The sequence below is a fragment of the Tricharina praecox genome (assembly GCF_024521635.1).
Source record: "Tricharina praecox strain CBS 144465 chromosome Unknown BZA05scaffold_3, whole genome shotgun sequence".
NCBI lineage: Eukaryota > Fungi > Ascomycota > Pezizomycetes > Pezizales > Pyronemataceae > Tricharina > Tricharina praecox.
This window is the reverse complement of record NW_026250405.1, coordinates 467,790-485,618: the sequence shown is the minus strand read 5'-3', so window position 1 is coordinate 485,618 and position 17,829 is coordinate 467,790. Positions and strand designations below refer to the sequence as shown.

The following is a 17,829-nucleotide window of genomic DNA, read 5'->3' as shown; positions in this document are numbered from 1 at the left end:
GGAGTGCGACCGATTGACCAGCTGACTGACTGACCGATTGACATGACCGGCTGAACCGACTGATTGAGATGACTAATCGACGGCGAAGGGGCGTTTGTCGTGCTTGCTTACTTGTTTTGTTCCATCGTTATTTCGTGTGTTCGTTGGTTTGCTGGTTCGTGGTTTGTTCCATCGCTGGTTCGTGGTTTGTTCCATCGTGGGTTCGGGGGGTAGGCTGCCGGTTCGTTCCATCCCTGGTTCGTCCCATCGTGGTTCGTCCCATCGTGGTTCGTTGCATAGCTGGTCCATAGGCCCGTTCTATTGCTAGTTCGTTGGTTCGTCCCATCGCCGGTTTATTGGTTCGTCCCATCGTTGCATCGTTCCATCGCCAGTTCGGGGGGTAGGCTGCCGGTTCGTCCCATCGTTAATTCGTTCCATCGTTCGTTCGAGGTGTAGGCTGCTGGTTCGTACCATCGTTTGGTCGCCGGTTCGTGGGTTCTTTGGTTCGTTCCATCGCTGGGTTGTTCCATCGCTGGCTGGTTCCATCGCTGGCTGGTTCCATCGCTGGCTGGTTCCATCGCTGGCTGGTTCCATCGCTGGCTGGTTCCATCGCTGGCTGGTTCCATCGCTGGCTGGTTCCATCGCTGGCTGGTTCGATGGTTCGTTCAATGGAGTGGAGTGGAGAGGGGGGGGGGGTGGAGGGGCAGGCCGCCGATTACACGCAATCGTGACGATACTCTCGATACTTATCACTAAGCGTGAGCGCGCGGGGGCCGAGGACGGGTGGATGGCGGGTGGATATATGATATGGGAGCTCGAGTGGGAGCCGGAGGATGGGTGGGCTAGAGCTCGAGTGGGAGTTGAGTGGGAGCTCGAGTGGGAACCGATAGAGTACCGGTAGGTGAATGGGAACCGATAGAGTAGGTGAATGGGAGCTCGGAAGGCGGAGGACGGGTGGACTGGAGCTCGAGTGGGAGCTTGAGTGCGAACCGATTGAGTACCGATTGAGTACCGATATGTAGGTTAATGGGGCTCGGAGGGCGATTGAACATTGGAGCTCTAGTTGGAACCGATACTAGCGTGAATGGGAGCTCGAAGGGCGAGTGGCCACGGTAAGGTAGCGATCTATCGAGTGAGCGGCGGTGCGGGTTTGAAGTAAACGGGTGAGATTTCGTGGTTGGACTTCTTTGGACTTCTTTGAACTTTTTTGGAGTTGAGTTGAGTTGGATTCGGAGTTGGTATTGGTGTTGGCAAGGGCGGGGACACAGGAGATGGTATGGGGTGCGGGATGGAGTATGGGATACGGGATGGGGTATGGAATACGGGATGGGTATAGGATACGGGATACGGGATGGAGTATAGGATATGGGATGGGATACGGGATGGGGTATGGGATACGGGATGGAGTATGTGATACGGGATGGGGTATGGGATACCTATGGGAGATGGGGTACGATGCTAGTGCCCGCGAGTACTCGGAGAGTCGGAGACAGAGAGGATAAGTGCGTTTCCGGATTGCCATCGTCTTTCACGTATCACTGGATAACTACTCCTGTCACTAGTCTAAGCAGTGTACGGTAGTCACGGTATTGATGGCAGACTCGTGATATTGTCTCCCATCTTGAACCCCTCCCTGAGATACCCATTGGCCTGGCCCGGACTGGCCACAACGAAGAGATGCTTCCGGTCCCTATAGGTGTGGTGATATGCGTAAAGCCACACCCGCCTCTAGAGTCTAGACCGCTTTTCTTTCTCGGGTTCTTGTGGTCACCGTAAAATTCAAGCCCACCACTGCCGCTTCCTCTTCCTTTTTCTAGCACCAGCGTAGGGCTGGGTGTTCGTCACAAGGTCAGTATGAATCATCGTGTGGATCATCGATATTGTTGGTAGATATGGAAGCTGTTACCGACAAAAACCAAGGAGATATATAGTAGGCAGCGACTGTAGGTACTGTGGTACATACTAGGTCGTGGTTCCTGCTGTGCGGATACGAGGCCTGACTTATTTCCACCGGATGGATGTATCGACGTTGGACGAGGAGGAGGAGGAGATCACCGTTGAGCGAGCACCGTCTCAAAGCGAAGACCTAAGCTTCCAAACCTGTCTCCTCGCCCCCTCGTACAGTGCGGCGATTATAGAAGACCGCTTACTTTCACCCCGAGGAGCATGACATGCTACAGCTGACATGTTGGATTTCCAATCAAGCAACCATGAGTCCAGTACATTCCGAGCTCTTCGCCGGAGCTTATACACACCGTGGTATCGGTATGTGCGTTCCCACGGATGAGTGATGAGTGATATGCAATCATCAGTACTCATACAATGTATGTACTCATACTTATTGCGGATACCGGAATATCCCATAGCCCCCCAGAATAGGTGAGAATGAGTGACAGCCCATGACCGTGGCGTTGGGTCATCATTAAGCGCGCCACCTTCTCCGCCACCTTCTTCGCCACTTCCTTCGCCCTCGCCTCTCGGATGAACGCGTGGCTGACTGGCTTACCACATAAATCATACATGGACTTGGAACGCGACGCTGATGACTACACATTACACATTACACATTACACACGCCCACTCGGATCCACTCCACTCCACTCCACTCCACTCCACTCCCCTCCATGTGCGAACCCGCCATACGGTACGGAGACAAATACCCGCCCGGCGCCCGCCCTCGCACCCCGCCGATCTCTCCCTCTCCCCCCGCCCTCCCCACCCTCCCGCCGTAACTAGTCTACCTAGTCCACCTACATATAAGTGCACCTACGTACGGCACACTCCAGCGTCGTCGTCATATGTACATACGAGCTCTCAAATGTACCCGTTTCCCGTTTTCCACTTCCGTTCCCGCTCCACTCTACTTGTACTCCACCCCCGCCCCATCCCGCCGTCCTCCACTCCACTCCACCCCCGGCTGCATGTCAGATATCGATAGGTGGGCATCGCGATCTAATCTGTATCTGTATCTGGTCCGTGATGGGGTGTGGTGTGGAGGGGTGTAGAGGGAGATGGTGTGCCGCAATCTTGGGTGGGCAGATACACTTTCATACACCTCCACCGACGCCGCCGCCGCTGCTAGTCGTTACTTGAGCTGCCCATCCCCCGCCGACTTCGTTCGGGGATGCGCGTGAGTGAGAGAGATGTCGCTGCCAGATCAGCGCCTTGTAGTATACATACCACGCCCGCCCGGCTCGCCAACCAGCCTGCCAGCCTGCCAACCAGCGAAGACGACGACAGCGAAGTCGACGACGACAGCGCAGAGAGCCGTCAGCACTCCGGACTCCGTCGTGTTTGTCGTCGTGGTCGGTGTCGGACGCCCTAAACACGGTACTCGCATCCTCCAAGCTCCAGCGAGCCAGGTCAGCACCATACCGACCTACCTACCGGCCCAGTAAAGCCAGCAAATCCAGCCAGCCAGCAGCCCCCGGCGTCACAAAACAAACATATGTGCTGTACTGTACCCACGGTATCCGTGTGAAAACTTTACATACGCTCCGCTGTTTTGCCGGAACAACCCTCCGTCGTAACTACTGTACACGCACGCACGCACGCAGAGTAGTAGAGTGAAGAGAAGCATGAACAAGGAGAGGCCGTCATGTACCTACCTGTGTCTATCTATCTACCTATCTATCTACCAGGTAGGCATAGTAGATGCTAGGTATATGTATAGCTGCAGCGCCGATCAGTAACCGCCCTTCCCCTTCTTCTGCTTCTAGATACATGCTCCTTCTCCTTCTCCTCCTTCTCCTTTGTTTAAGCGGTGCAGCGCGGTGCAGTTGGCGCCGACGATCCTACCAGGCTCTGGGCTATCATACATACCGCCAGCATCTGTGCAATATGCGTGTGCGTGTGTGTGGTGTGTGCGTGTGTGTGACTTGTTCTGCCTCCGTACGAGGTATGTGTGTATGTAGGTGTGTATGTGTGCATGTACGTTTGCAAGGCAAAGTAAAGCAAAGCGAAGCAATTGGAAACAGCTCCGAGATCCAACGGTGTATGCGGGGGCGGCGCCCGGCTGCACACTTAAAAATACCCCCCCTCCCCGTCCCCCTCCCCCGCCAGTGACCAGCTCGCTCCCCCGGCGCCCGCCAGTGAACGGCTCGCAGCTCGCTCCAAACCCCCGTCCTGGGCCAGAGATATCTGCCAGTACGTTCGTTCGTTCGTGGGAATAGTAGAATAGTAGAGTACCTAGAGCATAGTACTTCACTGCCGAATGGAGGTGACATCCGCCCATCTAATGTCCGTGCGGCACTGTGTTTAGCACCCAGCTATTTACTTTAATTTCTCCCTACCGTTGATGATGACGATGATATTGATGATGTATTCGCAGCATCACTCGCAACCCAGTGCCCAGTGCCCACCCAGTGCACCCACCGCTTCGAAACACCCGAGCCAATGGTTGGACAGCGTACAGCGCAGGGATCATCACCACCAGGCTCCAGGCTGCAACCTCCAGGCTGCAGTCTCCAGAGTCCAGGCCGGGGGGGGGGGGGCGGAATAACGTTCTTCCGCCCTCGGCGGCGTCGGCGGTCTCCTCCTCCCACGTCTCGTTAGCTCGCGATGAGCGAGGAGAGGGGAGGGGAGGACTCGACTCGAGTTTCCGTTTTGCAAAGCGCCCCCTCCCCTCCACCCCCGCCCCACCGACGGCCGGAACCTTCCACAAGGCTTCTCCTTCTCTTCCGTTTCCGTTTCTGCCGCCTTGCCTGTCCGAGCCTGAACTGTAAGAGAGGCCACAGACCGAGCGTACCTCATTCCGGTTAATCGGTCCGACCCCGACTATTCCTTCCCTCCATAAAGCTGTGCTAGGTATGCTGGGTATGCTGGGTGGGTAAGTTAAAGTGACGCCTCACCGCTAGTTAGTAGACGTAGTGTGGTCAACGCAGTGTAGTCGACGGAACTTACCCCCCCTCAGAAAATTTTGCAGCACACGAGCCAAAGTCGAGCCAGTCTCGATGGAGGGGAGCCATCGTCGAGGGAAGCCAAAGTCGAGGGAGGGGAAGCAGGCGGATCCTTACCGTACCTACCGTGCCTACGTACCGAGATGAGAGGGGAGATGGCAGATGGATGGCCCGCACGCCGCAACGTGGCCAGCCTGCCTGCCAGCCTGTCTACCAGCCGGCGTGTCAGCCAGCCGGAAGCGTGTAACATGTACGTGCGAGCGAGTGCTAGCCTCGGTGGTTTACATAGACATCTACACATGTAGAAGCGGAGGGGTTTGGGGAGGAGGAAAGAAGGCTGACTGGCCTCTCGCCTCTCGCCTCTCCGATCTCGAGTGAACACACGCCGGAATTAGCCATGAGCGACCACGGAGCTGCCCGCCCTCCGTCCGCCCACCGTCCGCCTTCCATCCGTCCATATCGGCGACCTCTCGGCGTCGGCGTTGCACGTGTGCTGTCGGAGACTCGGAGAAGAGTGGAGTACACATTTCGGTGCGAGAGCGCCCTATACATATACCTATATACGCACCCCCGCGAGTCGCGAGTCGTCTGGGTATCCACTGCTCCCTTCTTCGATGCCGTCATCGTCGTCGTCGCCGTGTCCATCGTGTAGTGTAGTAGGGTATAAGGCCAAACGAGGCGAACCCCAACGAGTGCCCAACGAGTCCCCAACCAGCCCGGCGAGCCCCGTCGAGCGGTGAGCGCTCAGTTTCTCAGCTTCTCCGTTCCAGTCATGTGTAGAGCACAGGCGATCGGATCCGCTCCGCTCTGTCGTCGTCGGCTGCAGCGGTGTAGGTATATAGTTCGTTTGTACTCTACTCTAAGGCACCTTCCGTGCGTTCGTTCCGTTCGTTGCATCGTTGCAGGGAAAAAATCTTCAGGAACCAGAACCAGAAGCACGCTTCGGCCGGGCCGAGAAAGACAAGGAGGACAAGGCGAAGGCAGAAGGTCAACACGAGACGCAGAGACGAGATGATGTATGTGTGGGGCCCGAGCTAGAACACAGTGGCTGTTAGATGAGCAGATCCCATCTACCACCTATACTAGGTACCTATACTAGGCGCATAGATCGTCTACATAGGCAGGCCAGGCCAGTTTACTCCCAATTCCCAATTCTCAATTCCCAATTTCCAATCCCCAATTCCCAACAACCTGGTGATGGATGGCAGGAAGGAGGCTTGATTCCCAATTCAAATCTCACAGTAGTACTCTCTATAAGGCACGTAAGGACAGTCCAGTTCAGTTCCAACCAATATTGAATTTCATTCCCACCACAACCACCAAAGAAACTATCAAAAAAAACTCCTGCGATGAAGTACTTCACTAACACGACAACGGCGGCGGTTGAACACATACATAGGGCAGGGCGAGGCGAATCAAGCCAGAAAACAACATGTGTGCGCGTGTGTGATGTGTGTAGTAGAAGAAGCGAAACGAAACATAAAAGTACATACGGTATATAGAAGTAAGTTTGTAGTTGTCAAAAAAAAAGAGCAAATCAAAGAAACAAGATAGTCCCAGAGCAGAAATGAAAGGAAAGGAAAATGAAAAAGAGAGAAATAGAGAAAGAAAGGATTTGAGGCTGCTCTAACAAGGAAGAAGAAAAAAAAATGTACATTCAAAAAAAAAATAACAAACAAAACTGTGCCAGCCCGTCGCCGAAAAATTCCCATTCCCAAGAACAAAACGTGATGACCCAACCGACAGACAACTAAAGTGACACCGCAAGGCTGAACCAATCAATGAAAAGAACAAAAGAACGAGAGAGAAAAGAAAAAAACCAAGAGAAAAAAAAAACACAGCAATAAAGGCGATAAAGGAGAACGAGAAACACAGAAATGAACCCCCAATATCGTGTCATGTTATCGTCAGGAAAGAAAACTTTAAGAAATAGTTTTGCCCAACCCGTTACCAACTTTAAAACTGGAAATGCCCCAGAAAAAAAACACAGCGGAAAAAAATAAAATCCCGATAAAGCAAAAGCAATCATTACACCTTAGACACCGGTATCAAAGCACATGAGAACATAGGAAATATTATAGTGAGGAATTCCCTCGGCGCGGCCGTCATGTTCTGACCGAAACGCTGTGCTTCCTTCTGACGCGGTAATCGAACGTATCGTCGGCATCCTGTTGCATCGGCGACGAGTTCCTCGCTGGCTCAGACACAGCGCCCAAGCCACCCCTCGACTTGTTGACATCGAAAAGACGCGCGCCCGGAATCGACAGGTTCGAGCTCTGAGAGGCCGACGATAGCGATCTTTTCGGAATATCGCGCGAAGGAGAGTAGTAGTCCCAATCAATGTTCGAGTTGGCCCATCCCCGGTTCTCCATGTCGTCCTGCTCCATCACGTCCTCCTGCACCTGCTCGTCCTCGACGTATCCGACGATAAACCCTTCCCTGTCTCCAAACAAAATCATGGGCCGCTTATCAACCTCATCGCCCGGACTGTGACTCCGATCGATCCGACCGTTGTAGGGCTGCGGACTCGACGAGGCGACGCTCGAGTTGTTACTACGCGACGGCCGCGGCGTGACCACCCATTTCGCCCAATTCGAACCTGTAATCTTCTCCATGGGAACCTGGATCGTCCTCGGCTCCTTCCATGTCGAACTCCACAAATAAACCACGCCCGACGAATCCACCGAATCATCGCCTGCATTCTCGCATTGAATCATCAGTAGATCCGGGATGCTTGGGTGCCAAGTGAACGACTTGATCGGGTTAAGATGGACGAGAACAGCGTATGGACGGAGAAGTTTGATGGACCAAATCCACAGACTGCTAGGCATGTTGTCGTTCTTGGTCGCGACCAGCGTCCCGTCGGGATTGCTGAAAGCCATCGCAGAAATGCCCGTTTTCGGTGTCGGATCGGCTGGGTTGAACTGCAGGGTTGGCAGCGTGGTGGGCTGTTGGACCTTGTCGTAATATCGCTTTCCAGCCGAGTTCGCGCACTCCGACCACACAGTGACACCGGGCAACCTGATGGTGCGCGTATGGTTCATCGAGATGACCTATGACGAATCAGTTCATGTTTTCCCTCATCGAGATCGCGACCCAGCCAAAACTTACCGGTGAGAATGTGTAGTTGCTCAAGAAGCACATCTTCCCATCATAACTTCCAATCGTCAGAAAATCCCCCGATGGACTCCATTCCACCGTCTTGACTCCCAGTCCTTCGCACGGTTTCTCATGCGTCCTGTAAAGGTGGCCATCTGCCGTGTACACCAAAACCCTATATCCAACCGTCGGCGAATCCCAAACAGCCAACCATCTCCCGCACGGCGACCACTTGAGGCCCTGTGCGTCTATCGTCGGTAGGGTGAATGTCGAGCAGACCCTATATGTTGTGTTCTGATGGATCGAAACCACATCGTGCGTGCCGCTACGCGTGAGGATAGCAAAATGCGACGTGAACGGTCGGTATCCATAACCCTTGTTCGAGAACTTTGGGTGCGAAATTTCTACGTGCTTCGAGGTGATGAGATTCCAAACCGTTACCTTGAGCTGTGGGGACCATCATCGTCAGTCTCGAGTCCTGCGTCCTAACCATCGCAATAGACAGCACCGGATGGTACCAACCTGGAACTCGGAAAACACAACGACTTCGTCCGCATTCCTGCCGAATTCAACGTTCTTGATTCCTCCGAAGCCCTGGCTGATTGTTGCCGTCCATTTCTCATCTTTGACGTCGAAAACCTGTATTATGTCGCTGTCTGCCAGTAGTACCCGTTGGGTAATGGTGCCCTCCTCCTCCGAGTTATCGATCCCACTCCTTCTCTTGCACCAAAATCCATTCCACGCTGCGCTGATGACATCGTTGCTAGGCACTGGCGACCACTTCATGAATTTGACGTTCGCCGCGAACCTCGGATTCAGGTTGATGACCCGTTGTACGTGTAACGTCGAAGCCGAGCGGACGACCAGTTTCGGTGGGACTATCGAAGCGATGAGGGTGCCATTCGGTGACGGGACAGAGCCATTTGCGGCTATTTGGTTCGTCGGGTCAGTGTGACGTGGTCTTGGGAGGGGAGGGGTTCGCGCTCGCGGGGTGCGAAAGGGAAAAATGCTGATTCGAACATACCTCTGAACACTGATGAAAACTCCATATGGTTCGGTGGCTTCTCTGTCTCCTCCCTTCCGAATAATCACTGTCGTGAAAACGTACAGACGTAAGACAAAGATCTGAAGCCTCGATCCTGAAGTCTGGTTCGGATGCGGGTTGGGTGTGGTTGGTGATGATTATCGGTGGTTGTTGTGGTTGTTGTGGGTGGTAGTGGTGGTGGTTGTAGTGGCAATGGTGGTGGTAAGTGGAGGTAGTGGTGGTAGTGGGTGTGAGTTGTTGTGGTGTGGAGGGAAGACGCTGTGTATATGTGGAAGGCTGCTGGTCCTGTGGACTGACCGATGACGGGGGTGGGCCGAAGGGTTTGTCCAGACGAGGCGTTGACAGATGCGGAGAGTCAGCGTTAACCAGGTACCGGCCGGAGTATATTTTGCTTCTAGGAAGAATGCTGTATGCGCCGATCCCCAGTCTGTAGGTGATATGTATTCTGCGGAGAAGGCTGGCGGTGAGGGGAGGCAGAGGGCGAGTTATGGAGGAAGGTCCGATCGTGAGAGAAAAAGTCGATTTAGGATGGATGGGAAGGGGACGATGGACTTTTGTTTAGAAGACGAGAGGTGGGACCGGACATGTGTCGGTGGTTCTCTTTCTCTCCCTTGCTCAGCTCACTTTCGCCTCTCGCTGTTCGTTCTCACTCACCCTTGGCGTCGCAGCTACTTGTAGTAGTGGTAGATGGTAGTGGTAGTAGTATGGATAGATGAAGTGGATTTATTTTTCTGGAGGTTTTTTTTTTTTTTTTTTTTGGCAGTGTGATTTGCGGGACAGATGTGAGCAATGGAGGAAGGATGCTGAGAAAGCAGGCCAGGCAACACAAGTAAGCAAGGTCACGGTCAAGGAGCGGTACGATGCTGGGAGGGGGGTGGAGGGGGGGCGGTGAGGGAGTGGAGGACGAGGAAGATCCGGAGAGGCAACACAGTGTGATCGGCACGGGTCCCTGTTGAGTGTCTTCCGTCTTATTGGGGGGGGTGAGTGATGGGTGGGTGGGGAGGTGGTACTGTGTGAAGAGGGTGTGTTACTGTGTTTCTGTTTGTGGCGGTGGATAGTGATAATTGGGGCGGTGGGCGGTAGGCGGTAGGCAGGCGGTATGTTTTAGAGTGGTGAGTTGGACGGAGCGGGCGTTTTCGGTTTTGAGACCTGTGAGAAAACTGCGACCCGGACTTTCTTTGTCGTCACGAAGGGAAAAGGCGGTAGAGCTGGGGGGGCTGACTGGGGTGGTGGGTGGTGGTGATGGTAACTAGTGGTGAAGGTCGTGGTGGAGGTGGTGGACTCTGGGGAGTGGTGGTGGAGACAGGGTTCCATATGGGATATGGATGGATGGTAAGGGTAGGGGGTACTGGCTAGGGAGGGAGGGAGGGAGGTGCCTAACGACAGTCGGAGCGGTGAGAGGGGCGACGGTGGGGGTAGCGGGTAGAGGGGTGGGTGGGAGGGGTTGGTGCTCTGCTTGCCAGGGAATGGATGCTCGATATACCGTAGCCTCACTCACTCACTCACACTCTCTCCCCTCACGCTCTCACGGTCTATGCTCTACGCTCTCACTCTTCGATGTTTTTGCCTCCGTCGTCAAAGGCCTTCCTCTCCGTCCTCTTCCTCGTTCCGGTTCCGTTAGCAGGGCCAGAACTGGTGGGCCGGCCAACTTTCGGTGCGTGTAGTCGTGTCGGGGAAAACGAGTTGCGCTGCCTTGCAGGGACTCGACACACGGAAACCATCACACCACTCAGAATTCCGCATCTTGAACCGAGAAGTAGGGAGTGACGACATACCCAGGTTCCATACATGGACTGTTGACGCTCTGGAAGGACCCAGCCATGCACGGCTAGGCTGGCTTTCGATTAGGCCGCTTCGGGCACCCCTGCAGTGCATGCGAAATAAGGAAGTACACACCGGCCAGAAGTAGAGTACCGTATCTAGCCAAGTCCCCCCCCAGCGAGACCGTGAGAGAGCGAGAGACCGTAAGAGAGAGACCAAATCTGGGTGGGCTGTAGACTCGCCGCCGTTTTGGGGGCCCGCAGACGTCGACTTGGCTGCACAGCACGAGTCCCAGAGGCCACCGCTTGAATCCCTCCTTCCCTCCTTCCCTCTTCCCTCGCTCCATGCCCTGTGGCCTGCGCGTTCAGAAGGAGTCAGCCAGACGCTTTCTGTGGTCTGCGTTTCGACCGAGTCAGCCGGACTAGACAGCCTTGCCCGTGACCATGCGCCCGGGCGGTGATTGTGGCTCCAGCCGCCCGCTTAGCCACCCACAGCCGCCCGGAGGCCCCATGTGCCCGCACGGGTTGTGCGCATCGGTGGCCGCAGCAGAAGAAGAGGAAGAGTAGGAGTGGTTATGAGTGGGAGTACACGGGAGTACGATAGGCGTAGGAATAGTTGTGAGTGGCAGTACATAGCAGCACGGTAGGCGTAGGCGTAGGATAGCACCGAGTCATGACGGGCAGAGTCGAGTTGCTGCTCCTCCCCTCCCCCTCCGCCCGTGCGAGTGGCGGCTCGGCACGGCTCGGGGACGGTCTCCCGCAGTGCGTGCTCGCTCGCCAGCCGTAGGCGCCCGCTCTACATACCGATTCGAAAGAGAGAAAAAATGCTCGAATTCCCTCTCACAGCCATGCACCGGCACCGGCTTCGGATCATGATGGCCGACACACGAACAGAACATGGCCAAGCATGTGGCCCGGATCCGCGCTTAGAGCGTACGTATGGTATCTACTCCACTCGCGGAATTTGCGGCGAAGGGGGGAGGGGGAAAGAAATAGCTGATTGGATTTCTCATCAGCCAATCGAGGGGTAGCAGTGGAAGATGACGATGATGACCGAGGACACGGCTTGCTAGATGATGATGATGATGCTGCTGCTGCTGCGTACCGTATGACGATGATGATGATGATTTGGAACCACTCGAGACGCAAGCTAACGTTCCCAATCGATCGATATCCTTCTGATTAAGTGCATAGGTACCTCAAGTGCATGCACTACTCTACTTTTATGTATCTATGCTTCGCGAGTCCACGTCGAATTGTGTTCCCCGCTCACTTCAGCCTTCACGAGCACAACCGCCAGCCTCCACGCCCCCTGATGGATCGGTGACATGGCATCTTCGGGCCTATAGGGTTAGTAGGCTGGTGCACCTACGGTATCTCTTGTGTTGGCTCGCGTGCTGATCAAGAGTGGACCGACCGACCGGCCAACAACGACAACAACAATAACAATAACAACACGCAACGATATCAGAGGGGGGGCTGCTCAAGTAGAGTACTATATCCATCGTCTACTGGCTGTCGACGCGCGAACACTGTACAAACCCTTGTACCTCCTCGGAAACGGCTGGGTATCCAGAAGTTAGAACTGCTGTTGCTGCTGCTGCGTGCAACGAGAAAGCCACACCAATCTGACCAGACTCCTCGGTTCCTTCCCCCCCACGCACCGAATGTCCGGCCTAGCCCACAATGGCCCACTTGCAGAACGGACTTAGTTGTTTGGGGGGGTGAGGGTGGTTGCAGGGCCGACTTTTCACGATGGCAGGATAGACACTATCGATGCCTCAGCAAACTTCCGATTTCGCCCCGGCCCGATCTTCGCGTGGCTCTCTCTCTTCGTTTCACGCGCAGGTCGCTTGAGCTCTCACTCCTGTCGCTCAAGAGACTACATAAGAAATGTGCCCCGGTTTGACCGGTGCGTCTCTTTCTTTTCCTTCTCCTTCTTCTTCTCCTTCTTCCCCTTCTCCTTCTTCTCTCTCCTCCAATTTTGCTTCTTCTATTCCCTCCTCTCTACGGATCCCGTGTCCTTCTTTCCTGTCACGAACGAGCCGGACCGACGACAGGACGTGGGAGGTGATCTCCCAGGGTCCATCCACCCCACTCCCGTCCACACAAACCACACGCACGTTCTGACACAGCATTAACATTGCGTTCCCGCTGTGCCCACGCCCCAACGACCATACAACGTGACAGGAAGGACAGGACAGGATGGTATGGGACGGAGGACATGATGGGGGCAAGTCGACGCCAACAACAACAACACCAACAACAACAACACGGCCTTCCACATCGATGTAGTAGGAAAGTACAACAACATTAACAACCATTACGGTGATGGTCACCACCATCCGGCGACTCGACGAAGAAGGATCTACCCCACCCATACTTGGATATGCGTTCATGATCACCACATCACGCTGCCAGCCAGCTATCCATCCATCCAGCCGCCGGTTTCCCGCCTCACCGAGGCTGTGGAGTCTGAGTGAGTGCGCGCGAGCGGCAAGGTGCAAGGTAGAGTATTATGGCATAGTTGCCATTGTAGGTACCTACCGGTACTCGGTCGAGTCACAGCCCCGCCGATCTTCACCCCCTTGGGCTGCAAATGACGACTTCTCATGGCTCCTCCATTCTCATGATTCAAGTTCGAGAGGCGAAGTTGCAGAGAACGCTGATGACGCTGATCTCGGGTACTGAAGGATACGGGTTGGGCATGTATCGGCGTCTCATCCCCTACTGACTTTACTGACTTGCTCGCAACCCCGTACGTATGGGAGGTGGTTGGGTAAATGAGCGCCGTGAAGATCACGGGAGCTATTCACCCGTCCACCGGAGCCGTCCATTCAAGGGAAAGAGAGAGAAAGAGATACCGACGGCCGCCCTTTACAGAACGCCCAGAACGCCAAAAAGCCAGAACTCCAGAACGCCCGAACGCCCGAAAGCCAGAACACCACAACGCAAGGTTGCCGCGGGCGCCGTTCGTTGCGGAGGTCCTCTGAGATGCCAACTGCCGGCTTACATGGCTCTAGATACTCCGCTGCGTCATCGTGCATCGATCTCACCACACCAAACCACTGCATGCGGTCTAGGGCCTTTGGTGCTTAGCGACCGCCATCCACAGGGACCCTGAACGAGTGAAAGTGAGCACCCCACACACAGACACAGGTCTCGTACTTGCACACTCGCCTATCACACCGCAACGAACCAACATGATGTTCAAACGTCTCTCTCGAACCCCCAACCCAACCCCCAACCCCAACATCGTTTCGACGACAAATTCGCTCAGTCACTCTTCGGCCACAGGCCGAGCCCCCCTTCTTCACATTACTTCACCGTCCCCCGAAGGCAACAAGATTTATCTTTCTCCTTGAGCATCTGTGACGCGGAAGCTATCAATCAAACCTTCGTGAAACAGCCCCAGTGTTGTGTGGTGGTGGTGGTGGTGGTGGTGGTGGTGGTGGTGGTGGTGTGCGGGCCGGTCACAATCGCGCAACAGCTATCAAACCTCCCAACCAGAGATAAGAGCAACGCACACGGCGGTACGTACAATTTGTGTATCACACAACTCGCCGTTCGAGGCCACAAAAGCAATAACCACGCAACAGGAGAAGAGGACACGGCGATAGCTAGCGAACAAACAGCACACTCGCTCGTGCGCTCCCTCTCTCCCCCCCCTCCCCCGACGGCGAGAGTGAGCGAGCGAATTCATCCGTCGCTCTCCTGTCCGTCGCAGCTCGCAGCGCAGTGGTGGAAGGAGTCGATCGCTAGAGTGTTTGATCGTCCGCACAAATTTTAAAATAAAAAAAATAAAAATATATCATCCACCAATTATGTCATCCACCCCGTTTAAGGAGAGGTCAGGTACTTGGTCCCTAAGTACAGTACTCTCCTCTAGGTCGGTCTCTCGACTTTCGGCATTCCTGCCCCACAGGCCGTGAAGCGTTAGGTGGGGGTAAGGTAAGGGTCCATCCACACTCAATGCTCATGTACACACTCTATGCCGCCGCCGCCGGATCATCTTTATTTTGGCACAGCAACATTGGTGCTCTACATGGTTATCAACGGACGGATGCGTTCACTTCCGCCGGACCTACCACAGACGTCCGTTCGCGTCTCTGCTTTCCATTCGATATCGTGCCTTCCTCGCCCCCCACGCCGAGAACCTCGACTCTGCAATCATCCAGACATCTACTCTTGACCGGTCGGGGGACACGGCTCGGAACAACTTTGCCGCATTCGGAGGCGTAGACATGTGCATGTCTGCTGGAATGGCTCACCGAGTCTACGGGCCGGCCCGAGATACGGTGCGCACTTCCTAGGTACCCTGACAGACGCGTTTGGTCCCTTGGATGCCTTTAACCGGCCGGAAGGGTCCTCAGCTCTTCCCCGTCTCTGTTCTTCTTCTTCTTCCCTACCTACCTATCTACGCACGTCTCGGATATCACATCACATCTCATCCCCCCGACTACATACATATATATTCGCTCCAACCGCCCGCCTAACGCACGCACGGCAACAAAACTAATGATTCCACTATGTACTCACCACACTCTCGGACAGGACAGGACAGGGCAGGACGGAATTTGAAAGACCCACCTCGTTCGCAATATATAGAGTAGTAGACGTAGTAGACCCAAAGAGGAGAGATTTATGCCTTCCGTGCAGACGTGCTGTGTCGTGATGTGCTGTCCTGTGCTGTCCTGTCCTGTGCTGTCCTGTGCTGTCCTGTGCCTTGAGGCTTGGTACCATTATCTCGAGAGTTGAGACCCCGGAAAAAGTCACAGAACAGAACAAAGAACACTTTGGAGATCCCCGAGTCCCCGGCTACCCAGTTAGAAGTCTCCGGGGACCGAAAAGCCCTCCGTTCCAGAAACCCCCAGTTCTAGAAAACCTCAAAGTGAAGTGAAGCGTTTAAACCCCTCACCACTTACCACTCACCACTCACCCAGCCCGTCGCCAGCCAGCCCGCCAGTGATCAAGAGTCGAGACGGTTCCGTACGCAGGTATCTGTGTGTGATATATGCGTACTTAGGTAGGCCCGACAGGCATCCATCCATCGTCATCGTTGTTACTCCGCGCCGGAGCCGTGCTGCATACCTGCATACCTACTCTGCGTGGGTACTGTACGGTATTATACTGTACGGTACTGTACTACAGCCCGCCTCCGTGCAGTGCTATGTATCATATGTGCCGCTCGAATTCTGTGGGGAGGGGTCTAGATAGCATAGGTAGGTCTAGAGGTCTTGCAGTTCTCTTCAGGAGGGGTGGGGAGGTCACCTCCTGTGTCCATGGTACATACCTAGGAGGTTGAGAAATCTCCATATCTCCATACCTAGATCCGTAGACCGTAGACCTTAGACGAAATGATGTTATCTTACTCCCCCGCCAGAAGTGAGTGTTGTCGAGACTCGAGTCCGCCCGTGGGGGCACTGGGGGCGGGGGTAGGCGAGGCATATCGTACATACGTAGATTGCTACTATGGTAGTTGCCGCCCTGCCTATGATAATGGCTATGTATGCACCTCACGTGTAGAAATACTCGCGATATGTAGCTTCACTACCGGTACCATAGTATGTGCTAATTGGTAATCAATACGATCATGATTCATAACCCAACCGACCATCTATGATCCAACCATCCAATCATCCCGTCATTTAACCAACTGATAAAACCATCCAACCAAACAAACCAAACCAAACACCAACCTCTTGAGTCTTGAGTCTTAAGTCTCAAACGATTCACCGAATCACCGTAAACTGTACTATGGAGTAGTAGTCCCCCCCCCGGATTCTTAACAAGCACCTACGGATGTACGGATTGACGCGCTCCTAGCCTCCCCTTGACTCTTGCGCTCCGAGCCGTCAATATAGTACGGTAGGTACATAGACTATTTGCTGCGGTGTATCCGTGCGACAGTGCGAGACACATTATCATTATGCGTTAGGAATGTACCATATGTACCATACAGACATATGATACATATAGATGTGTAGTGCATGTGAATCGGCGGTCGCGGTTGGGCACGATGTTTGGTTTGTCGACTTAACTTACCTCCCGCTCCCTACATAGACTATTATGGACCTAGTAGTGAGGAGGCGGCGGGGAAAACGTGGAAGCGTGGAGCCGGGCAAAGCTTGGAGGCGGGGGCGGAAGAGGGGCGGGGGACCGGGGAGTGCGATAAGGTGAGCGGCTCGATGATCCATCCGGCACATACCGTAGATACACTTGACTCCATGACCGGCCCGCCGATGACTTACCTTTTTTCCTACTTCCGTTACCACCGTCCGTTATAGTAGCTACCACCGTCCGAGGCCCGGTCCAGTCTCCAGCCCAGTCTCCAGCCCAGCGGGACTCCACTGCAAATCCCCCCAGGTACCCCACGGACTAGACTAGACGGGGCGGGCTGGACGGGGCGGACTGGATGGACGGGATGTGCCGGACTGGACGGGAGCGCGGTCATCGTGAGTCGTGGTCACTGGCGACGAACACACACATGGTACATACCGAAGTACCTTTGTAGATAGGTACCTGCCCACGTGCTCCAGCGGCGGATATACCGAGCTCGCCATTTCCGACACTTCCGAATTTCCGACGTTTCCGACGTTTGTGGGCAGGTCACATTGTGAGAACTATTGAATCCTCCAGTATGTATGAATTTCCGATGGTTGCGAAACCAGTTACCAGCTACGACACATTCGGCCATCCGGACCCGGACCTGGCCCGCGCTCGTGGCTCGTGGCCCGCGCTCTTGGTCGTGGGTCTTCTTCACCATCATCGTCGTCATCATCAGCATCTTCATCGTCGATGCATCGTGTTGTTTGCCATTACCCAGGTACCTACTCTAGGTATTCCAAATCCAAACACCGAAGACCGAACGTCGAGCGTCGAGCGTCGATTTCGATTGGAATTGTGGCGTCCTTTGCGGGAGCTTTGCGGGAGGAGCCCTTTGCGGGAGCCCTCGAGCCCAGTGCTTTGCTTTGCGCCTCCTCAGCCAGCTTGCTCGCGGCGGGAGGGCACGGGGGCACGGGGGCGGGGGGCGGAGGGCGTGTGAACC

At 54.7% G+C, this 17,829-nt stretch overlaps 1 protein-coding gene across 1 annotated transcript; it reads right to left on the bottom strand.

The window, feature by feature from the left end:
• Window positions 1-6,785: 6,785 nt before the first annotated feature.
• On the bottom strand, window positions 6,786-9,284 carry BZA05DRAFT_161638 (uncharacterized protein). Its single transcript, XM_051479092.1, has 4 exons — window positions 9,001-9,284; window positions 8,499-8,905; window positions 7,989-8,423; window positions 6,786-7,930 (listed from the first exon to the last, which is right to left on the bottom strand). The coding sequence occupies exons 1-4, from the start codon at window positions 9,023-9,025 to the stop codon at window positions 6,983-6,985; spliced, it is 1,815 nt and encodes a 604-aa protein (XP_051342882.1). The 5' UTR covers window positions 9,026-9,284; the 3' UTR covers window positions 6,786-6,982.
• Window positions 9,285-17,829: the final 8,545 nt, after the last annotated feature.

Excerpts from the sequence above, each read along its gene's own strand:
- BZA05DRAFT_161638 (XM_051479092.1), bottom strand. The coding sequence starts at position 9,025 with ATGGAGTTTTCATCAGTGTTCAGAG. Across the intron at positions 8,906-9,000 it reads GTTTTCATCAGTGTTCAGAG|CCGCAAATGGCTCTGTCCCG; the intron begins GTATGTTCGAAT and ends CGAACCAAATAG. Across the intron at positions 8,424-8,498 it reads TTGTGTTTTCCGAGTTCCAG|CTCAAGGTAACGGTTTGGAA; the intron begins GTTGGTACCATC and ends TGGTCCCCACAG.